The sequence below is a fragment of the Pinus tabuliformis genome, chromosome 2_1 (genome assembly GCF_031772625.1).
Source record: "Pinus tabuliformis cultivar Carrire ecotype Pingquan chromosome 2_1, CPIR1, whole genome shotgun sequence".
In the NCBI taxonomy this organism is placed as follows: domain Eukaryota; kingdom Viridiplantae; phylum Streptophyta; class Pinopsida; order Pinales; family Pinaceae; genus Pinus; species Pinus tabuliformis.
In genome coordinates, this window is record NC_142299.1 from 303898797 (window position 1) to 303923034 (window position 24238).

General features: G+C 39.1%; 1 protein-coding gene across 1 annotated transcript in view; it reads right to left on the bottom strand.

The window, feature by feature from the left end:
* ACBP4 (acyl-CoA binding protein 4) overlaps positions 1-24238 on the bottom strand; it is a 113724-nt gene that overhangs the window by 78515 nt on the left and 10971 nt on the right. The window contains exons 5-8 of the mRNA XM_089402573.1: positions 1179-1370; positions 799-876; positions 539-637; positions 156-222 (exon numbers count right to left, since the gene is read on the bottom strand). Of these exons, the coding sequence (XP_089258699.1) occupies positions 156-222; positions 539-637; positions 799-876; positions 1179-1370 (436 nt within the window). The remainder of the gene's footprint in view (positions 1-155; positions 223-538; positions 638-798; positions 877-1178; positions 1371-24238) is intronic.

The following is a 24238-nucleotide window of genomic DNA, read 5'->3' on the forward strand; positions in this document are numbered from 1 at the left end:
AGCAATATCCAGATTCCAGTCAAATGGCAAATTGCACATTCATCATGTATCAATAGTTGAACAAACATCGTATAAACAATAACACAACAATAGACGTGAAGTATCTAACCAACAAGCCTTACTAATAGTCGACATCATGCCAGAAAATACTCAACCTGTCACAACGTCAGAAGGATCCTTTGTATGTCCAGCAACAGCTAGAATCTTGTTGCCCCATTGAATCTATGGTGGAAAACAAGTAGAAATGAGAACCATTATAGCAAAGTACTGTGATCGGATCCAAACTAACACCACTGTAAATAAATCTGAAAGATTATAATTCATGCACATAAATCGTGAATAGGCAAGCAAGTGAGAAAGCCAAATAATCCATGGTGTTCATCACTTAATACATATTTTCATCAAATTAGAGCCTGTATAGCAGTTTGCATTTAGCTTAATAAACTTTTGAGTTAAATGGTGACATCTGCTAACTGTTAGATTGGACCTGCTTTTCTCTGCATATAAATCATGCATAAATTCACTAAGAGACACTAACCAGGCAATGGCCAGCACAAGGAGATAAAAGTTCTTGAGAAGAGTCAGATGCCATCTTTGTATCCACTTTGGACCATGTCAAAGATTTCAAATCGAGCACCTGTATTGATTAAACAGTCACTAACACACATCAATATTGCTTGTAGAAATTTTTACCCACATTTCACCACAGATGAAAGCATTGATGACAACAACACTTTTGTGGGATGATAATCCACCATCATGAGATTCTAAACCATCCACAAGGCATTTCAAACATACCTGCATATCATTTAGGTAGCGCCCATTGTGGTTTCCACCAAAGACATACATTTTCTCTTGCACTACTGCCGCTGCATGCTGTGTCGTATTTAAGATAGAAAATTAGATAAACTATTAAAATCACGGTGATATAGATAGATAGATGGCCAACTGGCAAATTTAGTAGTGAATTCAGAATAATACAATGTTTCATGGGATACGTGAATTTGTACTTGGTAACTCTAATGGAATTAAAGAAGGGTAAAAGCCATGTGGTTCATCTGAACTGAAGCAGAGAGAAACGAAGAAAAAGGTAAGGAGGACTTCTATCAGAAGTCTTACATTTTTCTTTCTTTATTCTTGAAAATTTAATTAGAATTGAGAATAATACAAGAGTGAACCTCATAGCGGGCTTTCGGTTGCCGACCAGTTACTGACAGTGAAACCCATTGGTCATAAACAGCAACTGATCCCAGGCCTTCCAATATAACATCCTTATCTTGTGTCTCTACAAAACTTCCATTGTCAATGGCAGTATCTTTAGGAACAGAAACAGAATTGTCGTGATGGGAAGCTGATTCCTTGGATGGTTTCTGTAACAAAAGATAAAACAAACCATTCAGTTAGCACAAACAATCTTCCCATTCAGATTCAAACAAGACACAAGACAATTTTCTGTGTTCTTCCACTTGTCCTACACCTTGTACAAAGAAGAGCATTTGTGATGTCATTATTTAATAAAATGAATACAATGCAACCAGTTCAAAACAATGGAAATCAACAACTGAAATTAAAAAAAATTAAAATAGTAAAACAAAATTGAAACCACATATGTTGGCATTTCTTTAAAGCACTAGATTTCTAGGTAGTAAAATTTAATGATAACACCAAAACTAATCTCCACTGTCCAGTCATTTCAGTTCAACTTACAATAGAAAAAGATATACTGCAATGCAGCTCTATCCTTTTAATTGTTCACTCGTAACTTAAGCAGATGAAACTAATTTTGCTTTCAGACCTACATGAGCACAATTCTTTACTTCCTTCCAAGTTCCAACTACTCCAGCAACACAGTACAAATGGGAGAATGCATACAAGAGTAACACCATTCCTTGTAAACCATCTACCTTTGACATCCTTTTTCACTAAGCAGGTAGTTGCAATAATGTCAATTTTGATGACATCCATCTAAGACAATTGTGGGGCTTTGTCGTTTGAAAATGTGCTACAGTGGAATCTGGATACATTGGAAGCCTTGAATCTTATATTGCAACCTATATGATTTGTGGGCTATGAAAGCGAGTTTCCCTATTTACTCTCTAGGATCATATTGTGCTTCAATCAAGGCACTATTTGTGTGAGCCTATCCTTCATATTCTCATTCAGGTTTGTAAGATCCAAATGTTGATGACTTGTTTACAACAATTATTAATTTTGGAGGTGTAGTCCCAGCAACATGAGCAGGGACCACCTAGTACATCCCATGCCCAATCAACATGATCTCACTATGGTGATGTCAGGCCTCACCATATGGAAAGCGGAGAGGTCCATGAGAGGAGAGAATGCGGTCACAGTTGTCCTCCTCCAGCATGTAGTGACAAGTTTATGACCTTGGCATTGGCTATCTCAGAAGATATGAATCCTGCCAAACCAGATAATGATGGTTGGGAGTTGACTGCAGTTGAGAATGAAACTATGGTTTCTAGTTGGGGCCCAATCCCAAATGACCAAGATGAGCCTCAACTATGTTGCAGGAAATGCACAACCCCCCTCTCCCCCAGTTGAAATTTCACACCTCAGGGAGAAATTCCCTCCTTTGGGAAGCCCTCCTCATCCAAAGGAGAACCTTCTAGCCCCTGGAAGAATTTAATTTGCACAAGAAAAAATATTATTTTTAATATGGAACTATAACTACATAAAAAGTACAAGTCGGCCTGGGCAAGGAAATTCAACCTCATCAACCACATATAAATACACCTAAGGTCACATCACTTCAAGGCATCACACATCACATCATCTCCTCTTGATTGGTTCATACAAGTCTGAAATTGTAGGGTCCGAGTTCACACGTGCAAAGGAGAGAGAGTGCTTTCTGTTGACCAGTGTTGACTTCTGTTTTGGGATAGTTTGACTTGCATTGACTTGAGGAGTTTTGACTTTGTTTGACCTGTTCTTGGATCTGTTTTGGGAGGCCGAATTGACTTGCACATTGACTGAGATTTTCTGTGCACTTTGACCAGCATTAACTGCATAAGTATGGCTAGGGTTTCTACAGGTCAAACTTTGACTTTCACCAAATCTATGGGCTGAATTTAAGGACTGTTTTGACAAGGTTTGACCGAGCAGAATATGCTACATCTTTTGACTGCTTCACCGATCTTTTTGGAGCACTTTGACTGTTGACTATTGACCGGTTATGGCAGAGTTGACTGCTGTTGACTTTGACAAGAAATTGCAGATTTAAAGTTTGACCAGATTTTACTTTCTTGCTCATATTTGACTGGATCTTGGTTGGTTGATTTGACTAGTCAAGGCTTTGACCTTTGATTCAAGGTTGATGTACTTGGACTATGTATCTCTCTGCTGAACATTTAAAGACAATCTAATAAAAGAAGAATTTGTAAAGGGTTTTCCCCCTTGTGGGGTTTTTCCCTGGTCCTTGACCAAATCACTGTGTCTCTATCAGTGTTACTTGGGAGCCGGAGCGAAAGCGGGGAGCGGGAGCAAAAATGGGTGCAGGAGCGACATTTTCAAAAGCTCCCGGTTTGGGAGCGAATCCCGAAGCATTTTTTATATATATATAATATATATATATATATATTATATTTTGATACATATATGTCAACAAAAACATGTAGAATGATGAATTAGATATAAAAAACATAGATTGATCATTGAACCATATAACAACAATCATCTAGAAGTTATAATCTTCATCAACCACATCCACAAGTAAGTAATATACAACATATTGAGTCTCATGAATCATGATTCATCAGTCTTAAAGTTTCAACTTCAAGCTTTCAAATTCAAAATTCAAAATTTCAATATATAACATTTATCATCATTGATCACCAAAGCTGTACTTGTAAGCTAAGTTTAACCATTACAACAAATAATATCTAACATGAAATGAAATGTTTTAAAATGAAATGAAATGAAACAACTTTCACGAAGCATCATATTCATAATTCATTACCAATGAGTTATAATTGCCAACTTCAAACTTCAAACTTAAATTGTCATATATTGTTTACAAAAATATCATAATAAATATGAAAGAGTCAACTATCAATAGTGATGAAAACTACTAGAAACTAGAAAAGACAAGTAAATCTATTATCTCCTACTTCATGTGGCCCTTGCCATGAGAAATGTATGATGTATGAGCAAGTTGTGGTGGTCTTCTAGGAGTCTCCTCCCACACAGAGCGACAACCAAAACCAGAAGGCACATGCCCTCCACGTGAGGGTGTAGATGGAGGCGGCGACAGTAAAGGAACAAGACTCGGAACTCAAGCATTGCTACTGGATGGTGGAGGTGGCATGGTTGTTGCTTCATCTTCCTCTCTCATAAGTTCCACTTCTAGTTCTTCAAGATGTATAGTGCCATCCTCCAAATTATCATCCTCTGGGTGGTTGTCAGTTGTCCCAAATTTTATATGTTGGATCCTCATAAGCCTGATCACAATAATGACTGAACAACCTCAAGTTGTAGTGCACATAAACCAAGCTTTCTGCCCGGTTTTCATTGAGTCTGTTTCTTTTCACATTATGTATGACGCTGTAGGTGCTCCAACACCTCTCTACAGAAGAAGTATTTACAACCTGTGAGAGAACTTTTTTTGCCAATTTTGGCAAGGCCGCCATATGCTTCCCACCATGTGAGAGCATCAAATTTGTCTCTTCCATTGCATGGAAGGTACCAAACAAACCAGTGCAACTGAAGTCTCTGCCTAATTCAAGACGCAGACTAGCACATTCCTTCTTGTCAGGTATCAACTTGTCTAATGCTTGCAAATATCCTGTAGATACTTCTTCATCTATATGGGGTTTGACCCTAACCCCACCCCCTGGTGCAGGTTGGCCCAACCAAGATGCAGAGTAGTATTTTGGCGTAAGGATATACGCCAAGGCATGTAGTGGAACATTAAGTTTATCCCATCGTATACACACACAATTGTGAATCAGAGTATACAAGCTGGGATCATTTTTATGAACAATACCTTTTATTTGCCCCAACATGGTATCCATCTACTCATACACCTCCCCAATCACTGGTTTATCTGTATCTGCAAACCGAATCATGTGATAAATGGGCTTGGTGAAATCCAATACTTGCCTCACACGTGCCCCAAACATACCATCAAGAGCGGTCTCCTTCACCTATTCAAAACCTTGCATGTCAGCTGCATTTGTAGCCCTTTCCTTTAATACCTGCTAGTGTGGACTTGATGCCATGCTAGCCAATGACTCTCTTACCTTCAAAAGGCGCCTAAAGATGAGGTAATAGCTACCAAATCTAGTCCTCGCAATCTTCAACAACTCCAATCTTGAGTGACTGCGGAAAAGGCCATGGGTATTGCTATAATTTGTAATAAATTTTATCATTTCTTTGCCTCTCTTGTACAAATCACCAATCCATTTGTATTGTTGGTTTTTGTTCTTAACAATATCATGCATCAAAAGGTTCGTTGTGTGAACCAAATACCCAGACCAAAATATGTTGGGGTATTTATCCTCAATAATTGCTCCCGCTGCCTTACAATTAGGAGCATTATCAGTGATGACTTGGATGACATTGTATGGCCCAATACAATCAATTGTTTCAAGTAATGGTTCTGCAATGTTGATGCCGGTCTCGAACTTGTATGAGTAATCATATGCTGAAAGAAAGATGGCACCACTAACAGACACAGCAAGAACACTTATCAATGGCTTGCCTTTTACATTTGTCCATCCATCAGATACAATGGACACCCCATGGTCAGTCCAAGAACTTGTCATTCTACTCAAAGAATGTGATATTTTTTCTTTTTCATGATCAAGTCCAACGATTCTAGCCTTGTCATACTCAGGGCTCTTGTATCCTTTAGGGGCATCATTTATGGCAGAAACCATTTCGTGCCAATAAGGTGAGCGAAGAACATTGAATGGTATCCCACATGCATAGAGAAACCTATAAAGTTTTGAATCCACATCATTCCTACACCCTTCATCAAGGAAATCTGATATGCTTCTACGCCTTAAACTTGGTGACCCTGTGCCTCCATATCCACTGCCATGGGAGGATGTTGAAGGAGTTCTTTGTGCATGTGATTGTGAGCTTGGTTCAAAGAAACCCTTTGATTTTTTAGATTTGTATTGGGCTTCCTCCTCTTCCCTTATGTATTTGGCTCTATCTGCTGCTGACACACCTGTACAAGTTTTGATTCCTATTTGTTTATCTCCATCCCATGGCCTTTTCCCGCAGAGGTGCTTTCTGTCATGGGTGTGTGAACATGTGTAATTATTGTTGCAATGGGGGCAATGAAATTTAGTGGTTCCACCCCCTTTCCTTGCTTCAGGCCTATTAACATATTTCCACAATGGGGTTTGGTCTTGTTTAGTTTTTTGAGCTGACTCATGTTCACTCTCCTCTAGCTCCTCCTCACCAAGGTACTCCTCTCCAAGGTTTTCATCAAATCCACTATGACCCACTTCTTCATCCCCTTCTTCATTTTCAACCCTCCTTTTCTACTCTCCAACAGCATAATAACCAAAAAAGGAACCAAGAAGAAGAAAATGCCAAGAAATATAACCATGATGTTTGAAATTTGAAGTTTTGAATCTGCAAAAAAATGGAATGGGAAATAGAGAAAAAAAATTATTTATTTATTTAGGAATGAACATTAAAAAAAATTGCTAGAATAGAGTGTAAAGCCTACCACTTTGGTCTCCAATCTCCCCTTGCAAGCTCTTCAATCTCCCCTTGCTCCTTGCTCCTTGCTCTCTCCTTTCTCTTTGCTCTCTCTTGCTCTCACTCTCTCTATTTCTCAAATAATGAAATTCATTTGACGGAGGGATTTTATTTGGGCATTGCTCACCGCAGTCGGGAGCAGTCGGGAGCGATCGCTTCTAGGCTATAAAAATTGCTCCCATAGTGATGGGAGCGACACTTCCTAAACCGATTCGGCAATAGGCAGGGAGCGAAAAATTTTTTAGGGAGCACGCTCCCGCCCGAAGCGTATGTTGGAAGCGAGATCAGGGGGGGGGAGCTCCCCCCAACACTGGTCTCGATTGTTCTTGGTTGTCTTCTATTGTACGTTTGGTTTACTGTTCTATCTACAATTACTTATTGGAAGATTGAAATCATATTGGATAATTGATTTTTAATTGAAGAAGAATTGTAATAAGTGATTGTGTCAGCAATGGGAACAGAGTTGAGGTGAAGACAAGCCCAAGGAGACAAGAGCAATCACCTTTGAAGGAATCTGATTTGAAGAAGCTTATTTGACTTGGTCAAGATGTCTACCTCATACTTCAAGATTGAAGAGAAGTTGAATGACTCATCTAACTATGTTGTTTGGAGAACCAAGTTGGATGTGACTTTGGATGAGAATGATGTCTTGGAATATGTTAAAGGCAAGGTACCTGAGCCTCCTGAGAATGTTTCTGTTGCCATCAAAACCAAGTACAAGAAAGGTGAGATCAAAGCTAAGAAAATTATTATTGATTCATTAAGAGACCATTTGATTATTTATATTTCAAAGTTGAAGAAGTCCAAGGAAATGTATGATAAGTTGGTTGGGATGTACAAAGTCAACAACTTGAATCATATTTTATCCTTGAAGAATGAACTCAAGGACATCAAGATGAACAATTGAGAGACTATGCAATCATACTTGATGAGGATATCCCAACTCGAGGATCAACTGTTGTCTACGGGAGAAGTTACTTCTAATAGAGAGTTGGTAATAATTGCACTTCAAGTTTTTCCTCCAAATTGGAGACATTTATTACAACTATTAGCAGCAATGGCAGGTTTCCTTCATTTGATGAGCTCGTTGGCAACAGTACTGAAGAGGAGACCAAGATGACATCTAGAGGGAGAATTCAAAAGCATAAAGAAGAGCAGCCCACTACATATCTTGCTCAAGCTATGGGAAGAAAAAGAAGGACCATCTAATTCAAGAAGGCCTCTTCCAACATCCAGGGATTCTAATAGAAGGATTAAAAGGGATGTCTCAAAAATTGAATGCTACAATTGCCACAAGCTTGGTCACCTTGCCTGAGATTATCTGGAAAAGAAAAGAGCTCCTAGGTCCAACTACAACAACAATCGTGGCCATAACAACTACAGGTCTAGTGATAGAAGAAGAAGAAGAAGAGAAGCTCTTGCTGATCGTGGAGAAGGTCGTCATCCTCCCAAGAGATCAAGGAACTCAAGGTTTGAAATAATGCAGTTGCTACTCAATCTAAATATTTTCTTATTTCTTCTCTTTCTAGTTCCTCTCCTCCGGATTCGTTTGATAGTTGGTTGGTAGATAGTGGGGCCTCTAGACACTTCACTAGTTATCGTGAAGTCCTCTCAAACCTAGTTGAGAGGGAGACAAATTTGAAGATCATTCTTGGGGACAATTCTACTCACCCTGTGAATGGGTTTGTTTTTGTTTCATTTCATTTGGATTATGGTGAGATCATACATCTACAAGATGTTCTATATGTGCCGAGATTGAAAAAGAATCTTGTGTCCATATCTGCCTTGGAAGAAAAAGGTATTAGAGTTGTCTTCATAAGAGGAAAGGTCCTTACTTGGCCAATGGAATCTCGCTTGAGTGATGCCTTCACTTTGGGATCAAGGATAGAAGGCCCTTATAAATTCGATGGAAGATCGATCTGAGCATTGGTCCATGATAGTAATCATCAATGTGAGCTATGGCACAGAAGATTCGTTCACCTTCATTATGATGCCTTTCCTAAGGTGAGGAAGATGGTCTCTAGAATGCTTGAGGTTCAGCAAATCATGATGGGGTTTGTCTGAGATGTGTAAGTGGAAAGAAGACGAAGGGACCATTCCCTTCAAGCAGGAGCAAAACTAGTGGTATTCTACAACTCATGCATTTTGATCTATGTGGACCAATGCCAGTGACATCTATTGGTGGCTACCTATACTACATAATCATTGTGGATGACTTCTCTCCCAAGACATGGATATTCTTCTTAATGCACAAGGTCTAGGCATTTGATATGTTCAAAGACTTCAAGGCCCTGATAAAGAATCAAATCGGAAAGAGGATCAATGTCTTCAAGTTTGACAATGGACGAGAATGCATTTCAAATGAGTTCATTGACTTTTGCAAGAAAGTTGGAATCAAGGAGGAGACTATTGTACCTTACAACCCTAAACAAAATGGAGTGGTTGAAAGAAAGAACAGGACCATCATGGAAGTTGCCTGAGCTATGTTGCATGATCAAAAGTTGTCGAAGTTTCTATGGGGAGAAGCTGCAAATATTGTTGTCTATGTTCAAAATATGACTCCTCATCAAGCCTTGGGTGACAAGACTCCCGAAGAAGTTTTCATAGGTGTGAAGCTCAATGTTGGACACTTGAGGATTTTTGGCTGCCCCATATACTTTCATGTACCAAAGGACAAGAGGAACAAGTTGGAGGCTTCTGGAAAGAAGGGTATGTTTTTTGGCTATTGTGAAAATTCTAAAGCTTATAGAATATATGAACCTAGTCAAACGAGCATAAAGTTAGCAAGGATGTGACATTAAATGAAGATACTTCCCTTGGGAAAGCAAGCAATTCTCCTCCCCTTCCCAATGTTGGAAAGATGGATGACGCCATGGATCTGCTAGAAGACTCTCATATGACTAATCCAGAGGCTGAAATTGCTGATGATCCCTTGGAACCCATGGACCCCTTGGATCCCCTTCTGTGTGATCCTCCTGCCAAAAAGAGACAACTATGGCTTCATGATACCGTACAAGATGCTGAGAGACATGTTGCAAGAGGAACCTTTAGGAAAAGCAAGAAGCCATGCCGATATTAGGGATATGTTGTGGCTATGAGCAACATTATACAAGTTGAACCACATACTTTTGAAGCGGTCAAAGAAGAAGTATGGAAGGATGCTATGCGATCCAGGTGGATGTTGGTGGCCACCCACCTATCCCATTTGGACCCCCACAACTGTCTCTTTCAGTTTTTCAGTTTCCTTAATTGTAGCACAATTTACTATTTTTAGCATCTTTTTGGGTCCTGAACTTTCGGAACCGTCTTGAGGCCCTAAATGACATTTTTTGGGAAATCTGGGAGCAATATGGGTCTATGGACCAATGTTGCTCTTCCCAAAGTTGTAGTGCTCGAATAGATCTTTCTAACAAGCTATTGTACGCGTCAAACGAAGATCAGGTGCCAAAGTTACGACCTCGAGAAGTTGATGTGCCAACTTACCCAATATGAGGCCCACAATTTGGCGTTTCATCTTCTAGGGTTAGGTTTTGGGATGTTAAGGGTTTTCCATTGTTTCTAAACAATAAATAGGCCTTCAAGCCTCATTGTAACACAGTTCAGAGGCATGTAGCCGCCACATCTCCTCAGAGATAATCTACCATCGCCCTAGCTAGTTTATTTCCATTTCTGTTTGTAAGCATATTTCAGTATTTTACATTAATGAAATGAAGTATTATTTCCGTTGCATCTCTGTGTTTATGGTTATCTCTGTAATTTGTTGCGTTCCTGTCTAAATTCGAATTAGTGGTATCAAAGCGATCTGCTTTTTCTTTGTTTTTCTTTGCATGTCCCCAACGAGGTCGAGATATAATAAGTTAGGACTTGAACTGGTCGAACCTTTGCAAGACCAGCCTCGCAAATCCCTACGGCCTCCCATGGCAGATGAAAAGAAAGACAAGGGGGCAGGAGATCCTATCAAAATCTTGCTCGAAGAAGCCCTCGAGTGACAAAGGAACGCGATGATGGACAACTTTGCCCAGATCCTTCAGCGGCTATCCAGAGGCGACGCATCGGCTTCCAACAGCTACTCTGGAAACGCCACATCGTTTAAGGTACAAGTTAATTTTGAAATCCCCATATTCGAGGGTCAGATAGATGCAAATGCAGTAGGTAAATGTTTAAATCTGCTAGAAGGGTATTTTTTTGTTCATGAATTTTCGAGTCGGGAAAAGATTATTTTCGCTCTTCTCAAAGCAGCCTCCCACGTCAAGGACTAGTGGGAAACCTACTGTAAGCAGAAGGATGAAAGTACGGGCTCATTATTTTTAGTCGCGCCCACTTGGAATTCATTCTGAGATGCCATCAAGGAGCAATACTACCCTGTCAAAAGCTACGAGGACAAATACATAAAGTGGACCACGCTACAATAGGGAAGGGACCAAGATGTGTCGGAGTTCAGAAACATTTTTCATACCCTTCACACACAGTTGGGTATCAAGGATTCTGAGCTGCATTTGGTAATCAAATACCGCGGCCGCCTACACAGGTACATCCAGGAGGAGATAGAGTTCCTGAACATCTCCTCGCTCGGCACGGCATATCGATACGCTGTCAAAATCAATGTTCCACAAAGTCTCCGGGACGGGGAGACGCGGGTGCGGGGAGACGCACAAAGGGGACGTGTGGGAGAACCCTGAAATTTTAGGGAAATTTAGGGGAGACGGGGAGACGTCGAGGTATATATAATATAATTTTTAATTATATATTATAAATTTATATATATGTATATAATTTTGAAATTTTTATGTTCATATTCATTGTTCAATAATGCTAATTCATCAAGATTCAATACCATAAGATTCAATAATAAAATTCAATATGAAACTCAAATATTCAAATACAATGTACATTGATCCATATCATTCATCATTCATCAATCATCAATCTATAATTTACATCATTCTATAATTTACATTGAATCATTGATTTAAAAATTAAATTGAAAATTGAAAATTCTGAATTTATCATTCATCATTCTAGTCTTCTAGATTCTAAATTGAACACTAAGTCTTCACATGGCTGAGGATAACAGTGGTCTACTTCTTGCCTCAGGACCGAAGTTGCAGAGATCTGCTCCTTGCCTCAGGGATGAACTGAGGTCTGTAGGCTGTAGCAGACCTTTTCCCAACGCTGAGACTGAGGTCCGATAAGAGTATGACAACAGTTCCAAAGTGAAAATACTGCTCCAAAAAACAAACCAGAAATTATGACCAGAAAAGCGCAAGACTTGTGACCAGAGAAGCCCAACGAAACCACCTCAGAGATAGCAAAAAATCCACGAAATTACTTCACAAAATCACCTCAGAAACGAGTTTTTCTTGTTTGAATTCGGTAGTCAAATGAAGAGGCCCAGCTTCAATATATTCAAGATTACGCTAAATCGTTGATATGCTGCCGCCTGCCGCCTGCGTGGAGCAAGAGGGAGGATGCCACTGCAAGTTTGCAACGACTGCTAACTTATTCGGTAGTCAAATGAAGAGGCCCAGCTTCAATATATTCAAGATTACGCTGAATCGTTGATATGCTGCCGCCTGCGTGGAGCAAGAGGGAGGATGCCACTGCAAGTTTGGAACGACTGCTAAGTGCTAACAGCAAGTCGCTGCGTGGAGAAGAGTGAGGATGCGCTGAAGCTCTCGTGGGCGCAGTGAGAGCAGATGGAAGAAAAAAATGCGTTGAGGTAAGAGCATAATGAATGGCGGCAGAATGAAAACTTGAAAAGTGGAGTTAACCCTAACTTGTTCATGTAATTTTTTATTTGTAATTGTTAATTTAGTTTATTTTTATTTTTTATGTTTTCTTAATAAATTAATTTTCATTTTTTTTAATTTTTTTTTGTTGGTTTATAAAGGGTAATTAGACAAAAATGAAGGGGGGATGCCCAGAAGAACCCCATTTTCGGGGGGACGCCCAGAAGAACCCCATTTTTGGGGGGACGCCCAGAAGTACCCCTTTCGGGGAGTCGAGTCTCCCACATTGGGGAAACGCACCCCCTTGCGTCTCCCCGAGTCTCCCCAAAAGGGGGACGTGGGGAAACGCATCCCTGAGGGTCTCCCCGTCCTAGGTGCGTGGGGTGCGAGGGGTGCGCACACCCCACCCTGGGGGACGCGTCCCCGTGGAACACTGGTCAAAATCGAGCAAAAGTTCAAACAGAAGAAGTGAGACTTTGGATCTGCAAATCCGAAGACCAAAGGACAAAGCCAAGGCAAGGTGACCCAAGACAACCCGTCAAAGCCACAAGAAAAGAACAACACCATGAAGTCAAAGAAGGACACAGGAAAGTGGTGTGAGTTCCATAAGAGCCCCACTCACAGCACAAGTGAGTGTCGGACCAAGCAGTCGCTGGTGGCTGAGTTGAAGGCGTCAGAATCAAATGCATATTTCGACCCTGAGTCGGAACCCGACAAGGGGAATGGCAAAGGGAAGCAGATCATTGGTGCAGAGCCCAGCGTCATTGTTGCTACCGCCAAGATCCAAAAGAATGAGCCCGAGGATCCAGAAGAGGGAGAGCGTCTTTTCCACTCACAAATGTGGATGAAGGGTTTGCCACTGCAATTCATTGTTGATAGTGGCAGTCAAAAGAACCTCATTTCAGCAGAGTTCGTGAAGCGGTTGGGCCTACCGACTACACCACACCTGTAGCCGTACAATATCGGGTGGCTTCACCAAGGACGAGATCTTCGAGTTCGCCAGCAGTGTCGCCTTCCTTACAGCATCAAACCCTTCACAGACGAGGTATTGTGTGATGTTACACCTCTGGATGTTTGTGATGTATTATTAGGCCAGCCATACTTGTGGAGGTGACATGTTGTGTATGAGTCAAGGCCTCGCATTGTTATTATTTCTTTGGATAATTCATTATATAAGATACCGAAGGTAGCCCCACCTACCACCACCTCTTTGATCGCTACTAAGAAAGGCAGCAAGCTCATCTCACAGACTAGAAAATTTATTTTATGTCTGGTTCGCTCCCAAAGTAAGGGGAAGATCGTCACCACATCCATGACCCCTACGAAGGGTTCCTCCACGCAGCAGCAACAGCAGAGGGATACGGTCATGAAAGAACACAGGAACAACTTCTCCTCACCTACAGGGGTACCACACAAGCTTCAGGTGGGCAACAAAGTCTAGTTTCATCTGCAGAAAGAACGCCTTACAAGAGCCCATCAGAAGCTTCGACCACGCCGACATGGTCCTTACACCATTACCAAGGCTATGGGAAATAATGCTTTGGAGCACAACATTCCTCCATTCCTTCGCCTGCACCAAGTGTTTAATGTGTACCGCCCTCGACCATGCTTCCCACCATTACTAGACACATCAAAGATTGCAGAACAACTCACCAGGGACCAAGATCAGCAAATGTAGGAACTCAATGCAATGGGGACCATTTCTTTCTAAGTGGGGAGGAATGATCGAGGTGGATGTTGGAGGCCACCCACCTATCCCATCTGGACCCCCACAACTGTCTCTTTCAGTTTTTCAGTTTCCTTAATTGTAGCACGATTTACTATTTTTAGCAGCTTTTTGGGTCCTGAACTTCCGGAGCCGTTTTGAGGCCCTAAACGACGTTATTAGGAAATCTGGGAGCAACATGGGTCCATGGACCACCATGGACCAATGTTGCTCTTCCCAAAGTTGTAGTGCTCGAATATATCTTTCTAACGAGATATTGTACGCGTCAAACGAAGATCAGGTGCCAAAGTTACGACCCCCAGGAAGTTGATGTACCAACTTACCCAACATGAGGCCCACAATTTGGCGTTTCATCTTCTAGGGTTAGGTTTTGGGATGTTAAGAGTTTTCCATTGTTTCTCAACAATAAATAGGCCTTTGAGCCTCATTGTAACACAGTTCAAAGGCATATAGCCACCACATCTCTTCTCAGAGATAAGCTAGCATCGCCCTAGCTAGTTTATTTCCATTTCTGTTTGTAAGCATATTTCAGTATTTTACATTAATGAAATGAAGTATTATTTCCGCTGCATCTCTGTGTTTATGGTTATCTCTGTAATTTGTTGCATTCTTGTCTAAATCCAGATCACTATGGCAGAGGACTATAAATCCATCAGGAAAAACAGAAGTTGTTCCGAGACCCAAAGAAAAATCTGTTGTGTCTTCAAAATGATTGTACAAGAACGAGCATGGTACGGATGGAAGTATTAAGAAATATAAGTCAATATTTGTGGCTAGAGGTTTCCCCCAGAAAGTTGGAGAGGACTATCATGACATTTTTGCACCAGTTGCCCACTACACTACCATTCGGTCTATCGTTGCTCTAGATGCTAGCCAAGGATGGACACTTCGCCCCTGTGGATAAGGATATTGAATATTGCTTCGTGTTTAACCATGAAACAAGACAACCACCTAGATAGAAAATTGCTCCATTAGTGATTTTACAATCATCAACACTTCCTGACCAATCCGAAGACCAATGGGTTAACACTTGCAATGGGTTAACACTTGCAATGGTTAACCCATTTCCTTTAGGATACCATAATCCATATTTTGTTGTTCCCTTGAGATATTGAAAGATCCTTTTTACTACAACGACATGGGATTCTTTTGGTGCTACTTGGAATCATGCTACGGGTCCAAATACCTGCATCACATCTGCCCTGGAAGTTGTTACATACAGGAGCCTCCCAATCTTAGATCTATATATACTTTGATCTGCATCCTTGGATGAGTCATCTATGCTCAACTTGCAGCCTGTCACCATTGGGGTGTTGACTGGCTTGCAATCTTCCATTTGAAACCTCTTCAATGTTTCCTTGATATATTTGGCTTGATAAATGAATATTCCCTTGTCTTCCTTAGATATCTTAAGTCCCAAGAAAAATTTCAACTCACCAAGTAACGATATCTCAAACTCACTTTGCATATTTGTTACAAACTTCTTATTTAACTTGTCATTATCACTTCCAAAGATTATATCATCCACATATACTTCAATAATCGTCAACCTATCGTGTTCAATCCTTACATAAAGGTTTCTATCAACACTTCCTCTCTTGAATCCTTGTTTCTACAAGTACTTATCATGACGAGCATACCAAGCCCTAGGGGCCTGTTTGAGACCATACAAATCCTTCTTTAACCTGCAAACATAATCTTTCTTGTTTGTTAGCAAAAATCCTTCAAGTTGTTCTATGTATACCTCTTCTTCTAACTCCATTTAGAAAGGTTGATTTCACGTCCATTTGATATAACATACATAAGCTAAGAACATCCCAATAGCTGCCATTCTGACAAGTGGAGCAAATGTTTGTTCTAAATAGATTCCTTCAACATGTCCATATCCTTTGCAAACCAACCTTGCTTTGTTCCTAGTGACCTGTCCATCCTCATTTAGCTTGTTCCTGAAAACCCATTTTATGCCAATGACATTTTTATCCTTAGGTAGCGGAACCAATTCCCAAGTATCATTCTTCTCAATTTGATCCAATTCTCTGTTCATAGCAGCAAACTAATGTTCATCATGATTGGCTTCTTCAAAGTTGTCCGGCTCAATTGTTGACAAGAGAGCAATATGGGCTTGTTTTGGTGCACGATGTTGTCAGTTTCTTCTGGTTCCTACACCTTCATTGAGATCCCCAATGATCTAATTTGAAGGATGATTCTTTTGATACCATTATTTAGGGGTCTTCAAGGGTGCTTGTTGTTCATCTCTTGTCTCTTCCTAGTTGGTAGTTGTTTCCTTATTCGATTGTGCTTGCTCTGGGGCTTCCTCTTTGACCTTTTCTAATTCAGTCTCTTGTGTCTCAGATTTGTTTGAAGATGAGTTTCCTTGTTCATTCTTTGATCCACGAACTTCGTCAAATGTTACATTGACACTTTCAACTATTCGATTGAGCCTCTAATTGTAACACATATATGCTTTTCTTTTGTGTGAATACCCAACAAAGATACCTTCATCCACCCAATAATCAAACTTTCTTATTTTCTCATCTTCCCTTTTGATGTAGCATTTGCTTCCAAATACGCGAAAAATGTTTGACATTTGCTAGTCTTCCTCTCCATTGTTCATATGGGGTCTTATCACAGTTACTCTTAAGTAATCCTATGTTCAATATGTACACAGTTGTATCAACGCTTTCCTAATAAGTTCTTCAAATCTTCAACTCCAACTGTAAAGAAAGCTACAAGTCCCTTGAACTCTAGAAAAGCATTCTTCTCTAGTACCCACTGGAAGGACGCCCCAACGCCCTAGGTTTTATTAGCAATCAATTGAATGGATGCACCAACACCCTAGCAAGCACCAACTTGCCCTAGCACCACCCTACCACCCTGAAGTGTTTTCAGGCACCCACTTAAATGTGAGACTTCAACCACCTCCCTAGCACCACCCTCCCACCCTAAAAAGACAAAAATTAAATACAAGAAATTGTGGACTCCCATACCAGGGACAATGGTCCACTTACAATGATATACAATGATTTTGTTTTGACTGACCAATAACTCTAGACTCGACTACCCTTGACTCAACAAACCTTAGGACAAAAACCCTTGTCCCAACTACAACCTAAACCCTTTATACCAAACAAAATGACTTCTTCAATTTGTACCATAGTGCAATCTCTTCACAATATTTACAAGACATTGAATTGCTTGCACAAAGTGCCATTTGATACAAATGATGAAGTTTGTTGTAGAGAATGATGGAGGACCCTTTTGCCTATGCATGTTAATGAAATGTTTTTGTCTACTCTGTTCTTGATGAAATGATGACCTTCATTGCATGTATTTGAAGTGACTCTTATTGTCTGCTCTCCTTTTACTTCTTTACTACTGCAATACCTTGCTCTTCCTTCAATAAGAATACTTCTCTTCCATAAAGATCTGTCAATCAAATGTTGTAGGATTCACTGCATTAAGAGACTTCAGTTCAGGCATTTAAACAATAGATGGTTGGATTTAAGAGATCTGTGGTTTGTATCTTTTGATTCAGTTACGGGAGAATCCACAGTATGAACATTTTTATGCCAACATTTCAAATCCCAACTGGGATCCATCATCAGGGCTTATGAATGATGATAAAAGAAGAGCCGCTAAGTAGGAAATAAATAATATTGAGGAAAATAAATTTTAGAATCAGCAGAAGTCGGCTGAATATTAATTATTAATTTATTTATTAATTAATTAATAATTCATTCAATTATTTTATTTATTTTTATTTTATTTTAATTTTTGAGTTTTATATATTAATTTTTATTTATAGGTGAGTTAATAAATTAATTTTAATTCAAAATCTAAATGGTAATACTAATAATAATTATTTAATATATGATAAAAAAAAAATATTTTATTTTATTTTATTTATTTTATTTAATTTTTATTTTATTTAATCATTTAATTATTTATTGATTTATTTAATTATGATTCAAGAAGGGAAAAGCTTATTTATTCTTATATAATAGTATTAAAGATTAGAGAAAATTATATTAATATTAATAATAATTAATAAATTAATATTAATTTTATTAAAGATTAGAGAAAATTATATTAATATTAATAATAATTAATAAATTAATATTAATAATAATTAATTAATTGTTATAAACTCATAAATATATTAAATTAATCAATAAAAGTTAATAGATATTAATAGGGTTAAAATATTAATAATACTTAATTAATAAAGTTAGTAAATATTAATACTTAATTAATAAAGTTAGTAAATATTAATACTTAATTAATAAACATTTAATAATGAATTAACAGAAATTAACATTAATAATAATTAATATATTAATTAATTGTTATATTAATTAATATATTAAGCTAATTAATATAAAAGTAAATGTTAAAATGTACCTGCAAAAGAGAATGTCTAGCAAATCCCAACCCCAAAATAAACAAATAAACTCTTCACCTGCAATAGAAGGATATCAAGTAGATTCTATAGACTTCAGAAAGTTAGTGACAATTACCTCAATAGTTCTGCAATTTTGTTGCCCTAATGACTGACTGAGCGCTACAAACTCTACCCTTGTAGACAAATAAAACAAAGAAAAATGGATCTCTGATTTTATGCCCTAGATCAGAGAAGTAGGTTGCTACAAGGTCTACTCCTGCACTCAAACTCTGAAGCAAGTTCCTCTTTACACATCCTTATGAGCTTCTTTGATCCCATCAAGGAGAGATTGTCCACATAGAGGAACAAAATAAGCAATTCACTCTCAACAAGTACATAGTACAAGTTGGAGTTCGCTTCACTCTTGGTTAAGCACAAACAAAGAAGATACCCATCAATCCTAGCATACCATGAGCGTAGACCTTGCTTCATCCCATAAAGGATCTTCTTCAACCTGCATAAATGAGACTCTCTCCCATTCACCTCAAAGCCTTGAGGCTTACTGAATATACACATCTTCCTCAATGACCCCATTAAGGAAGGTAGTCTTCACACCCATCTAATGTATACTCCACTTCATCTGAAGCAATAGATATGACCACCCTAATAGATGCATATATGGCGACAGGAGCAAATGTCTCCTCATAGTCCACCCCCCTTCTGGGAGAACCCTCTCACCACACCTCGCTTTGTACTTCTCAACACTGCCATCAACTACATGTTTGATCTTGAAGATCCATCAAGAAGTGACCATAGACCTTCCCTCTAACCTTGGCACAATGTCCCACATCATTCCCCATGATGGAGCTATACTCCTTCACCATGGCATCCCTCCAAATTTGCTCATTTGTAGCCTCCTCAAAAGTGGAAGACTTGGACTCACTGATGTTGCTAGTCAAGGCCAAATAATTGGAAAATCTCACTAGTGGTCTACTATGCCCGAAAGTGTTGCTAGGTGCCTCCACATGCTCCTCGACATCTCTCAAGGTTTGTTCGGCCCATCTCGGCCTCCTCCTCGTAGAGCTCGAAGGAGCCAAGGAGACTCTCACTCCTAATCTACAAGTTGTGCCCCCATTGTTGGTGTTGTTGGTCCCTGCTCAACCTTAAGAGCCTCTTGTTCTTGATCCTTTACCCCTACTAACTTTGTTTCATGAGACCTCCTAAAGGTCCTGCCCTGCTCAAATCCAACATCCTAACTGACCTTGTAGGCCTTTGAAACATCTTTATAGCCAACAAAAATACCCTTCTCTGATGAGGGCTCCAGCTTATTCCTCTTCTCTATAGGAATGTGGACATAAACTGGACTATCGAAGATGCGCAAATGCCTCACCTCCTATTTCACTCTTGTAAACATCTCCTCAAGAGTCTTGTCCTCTAATACTCTTTGAGGACTCTTGTTCTACAAACAAAATTTTGTATTGCAGGCCTCTACCCAAAATTACATAAGCAAGTTTAGATCATAGATCATTGCCTTTGCTACTCCCACTATGGTCCTCTTTTTCTTTTTGGCAACCCCATTCTACTAAGGGTTGTAAGGCAATGTGAGTTCCTTCTTGATCCCTACCTCCCTACAAAAATCCTGAAACTCATTGGAGGTATGCTTGCCCCCATTATCAATTCTTAGTACCTTAATCTTCTTCCCAATTTGGTTCTCCATAAGAGCATTGAACTCTTGAAATCGACCAAAGACCTCAACCTTGGTCTTCATAAAGTAGATCCAAGTCATCTTGGAATAGTCATCTATGAATATCACAAAGTAGCTAGACCCTTTGATTGATTCCACTAACATAGGACCACATATATCTGAATGCAACAATTCCAATATCCCCTTGGTCCTGGTTGCATTGTGAGAAATCGTTGCCTCGGCATGCTTGCCAAGTGCACATCCTTTGCACACTCCCTCCTGCTCCAGCTTGATCTCCGAAAAACCTATAACCATCCTCTGTAACATAGGAAAAGCCCTATAGTGTAGGTGTCCCATCCTCCTATGCCAAAGCTCACTCTGCCTATCACTCTCATGTATAATAGCCTTCACTAGTTGTCCTCTCAACAAATATAGGTTGTTATGTCTACTCCCAATTACTCGCCTCTTGTTGGGATCAACTCCTTTCACCCTAACAACTGTTTCACCTCCCATGAAGTTGACCTCTAGTCCTCTGTTCTCCATGGCCAAAACTGATAGGAGATTCTTTTCTAAACCCCATTCAAACATCACTTGGTTCACCTCCATGATACTCATTCAGTCCATCTTTCAACGCTGTTAATGCCCTCTACTACATACTTGGTGTTGTCTCCAAGATCAACATGTAGATCCCTAAGCTCTTCGGCCATGTTGGCGAAAATATCTCATGATCTTGTCAAGTGAAGAGAAGCTCCACTATCTGCAAACCACACCCCTCTCATAACAGTGCCAAAAAGGCATGACACCAAGGCAAAGTTCTTCTCGAACTTCTCATCCAATTCATCCATCTGCATTGTGGTTATCGTAGATGTATTTCCCTTTCCTTTCTTTCTATTTGGACATTGTTTGGCAAAGTGGTCAAACTTATTACATGCAAAGCATTTTACTTTGCTCACGTCCTCTTTTTTACTTTGTGAAGATCCTCCTCCACCCCAGTTCTGCTTGGGCTTCCCTTTACCCTTCTTCACTTGCACAGCAAGAGCAAGTTCCTCATCCCCACCACCACTCCTACACTGTCCACCAATTATTGAACTCTCCCAAATTTCTTTATGGATGAAGTCATCCCACAACCGGCTCCAATCAGGGAGATGTTGACTAGCAAGTATCCCCTCCACAAAGGTGGTCCATTGCTTCGCATATCCCTTCATAGCCACTTTCACTAGCTCCAAATTGCTCACAGCTTCGCCCACAGTTAATAGCTCATCACAAGCTTGTTGGATCATGGTGAGTTGTGAGGTTACACTCTTTGATATGTTCATTCAAATATTGTTGAACTTCTCCAACAACACTACTAGCCTATTCTGACTTTTACTCTAATAAAGATTAGTTAAGGCTACCCACATTTGACGCGTTGTGTCCTTCCATGTTATGTGAGAAATATATGATCCCTCACACCATCCAAGATAATACCCATCGCTTTCACATCCTATTGATTGTGCTCAACTGCTTGAGTAGGGTCAGAAGGAACTTGGATCTCTGTGTTTGAAAAATCCCACAAACCATTCATTTTCAAAACAATAGTGATATGCTCCTTCCATGAACTAAAATTATCGTCCCCATCCAACCTGTCTTCATATCTCAAGCTCATTTATGCCATTTCACAAATCGACCTTGGCCATAAAACCCTAGCTGCAAAATAAAAAAAATTGGTGTCGTGAAAAGGAATAACTCGTTGCTATAAAACCCCTATGATCTCAAATCTCTCCTTCAGAGTTTCTAAAGCTTTGATACCATGTTAAATTTCCAATATATATGTTAACTTATCCAAAACATTAACAATGGTACAATATATATTATTCAATATATATGGAGATTTCATTATTTGTGAAATTTTCTTTTTTTTTGTGGCATTCGTAATGCTTAAATGGAGGCATGTGAGGTGATATACCTGATACTGAGGATTAAGGCAATTTCGGTCTAGTTGCAGAGTACACAAGGTGGCAGTGCTGTCAAATTGATGATAATACCAACAGCCATAAAGAAACCCGAGAGGGTTAGACTGGGCGCAAGTGTAGGAGGGCAATAATTTCTAAAAATCATAGTGTCTCCAATGTAGACCGACCATCACTGCATTAATCCTGAGATGAGAGATTTGGTATGGTTTTCCAAGTCCCTGGACACGCCAAGTGTTGGCTGGGGTGTGATCTTATCTTTTGTAGGAAGTTACAAAGCCACATTCTTAAGGAACTGTGTTAGAAACGCAGAAAATTATAGAGACGGAAAATCCTTTTAATGGACACAGCAAGGCTGAGCATCGCATGTTTGAGACTCTTTTAAGTCAGAACAGTGATCTTCCAACCAGTTGTGGGCTAGTAATGAAGATTATGGTGATAACCTCAAGTTTACTAATATGATTATTAAATTTTTATTTGGGGGTCGTTTATATGTGAGTTTTTTTTGAAAAGTTTTCAGATTTATTTTGTTTAGAATTTTGTAAAAATTTATTGAAAGTACAAATTTGATGAGTGAATTTTTCACAATCAAAATACCTAAAAAAAAATTATTGTTTTTAAATACTAAATCTATATATAAAAATTAGTTTAAACAACACAAATCAAAATTTTACTACATTTTTTTCCTCGACTAAAAACTCTAAACAAATCTCACATAAACAACTCCTCCATCCAACAAAACCCTTATGATCTCAAATCTCTCCTTCAAAGTTTCTAAAGCTTTGATACCATGTTAAATTTCCAATATCAATCCATATTTATTTATACCTCAACAATTTTTATTCCCAAAAAAAAAAAATTAAATAAAATTTTGAATTGTTGTGAAAATTAAATCATTGGATTTAACTTCTAAAAATAAAATATTTGCAATGGAAAAATAAAATTAGAGAGATCAATCACATCACAACAAGTATACGCCCATAACAATTTTCCTTCATTAAAATCCTCGAGGAAATTTGAACCTAGAACCACCGAGAAAAATACACAAAAAATGCATTGTTAGAACCTATAACTCAGACCCCATTAGCAAACTCCACCAAAGGAATTCAACCCACCAGAAAATCAACCTCCTGAAGAATTCGGCCTTGGAGAAACTTGGCCTCCGCCACCAACAAATCGACCCTCTCCTTTCTTCCTTGTACGACCCCCGTGCACTCACCCACTAAATAAATCAACCTCTCCACAACTCGGCCTCCTCTACGCTTCAACTACTAAACCTCCTAGAAAACTCCCAAAATTTCCTTGCACTCTTCCTCCCTTCTCTTTAGACTAGCTGAGCCTTTCGCTCTAGAGAAAATCGCTTCCTTTACTTGTGTATCTTCACCTCTTCTTTAGGATTATTTTACAACTCCATTAAGCCAAATCCTTGACCCTAATCTCCTAAGTGATTGACAGTAAAGCTTAGATATCGCCTCACTTGAGATTAATGGTTGAGATCACATCTACGTCACTTAAATAATTTTATTATTTATCCTCAGTACTTTGGCCTAATAGTCCACAACAATTAGTTGACTTTAATTATCGTACTGAGCTTGAGTTAAACTTAGGAAAGAAGTCATAAATCACTTACTCCACCCAGCAAGCACCTAAAAAAAAGGTAATCGACCATCTCCTATATGCTAAGACACCAAGCTCATGTAGAACACTTTCTGAAGCTACCAACAACTTCAACAAGCCATTCCTAGAATTGTTATGTATTGCAAATCACAATATCAAAGTTTTTCTATGTTCTACAAATCTTATCTAGTTCACCCAAGAGGGTCAATTGGTTTAGAAATCAAACCTAAGTCATGTTGAAATACCTATTTGATGAAAATTTACTATTCAATACACGGTGATATATAATTATTTTACTTACCAAAAAAGATAGCAATGACCCATTTGGGAACATGCCTATCTTTCATTGTTAACACCAATATCAGAACTATAACACTCATCTCAAAGATAGTTAAGGAACCACTACCGACTTATTAA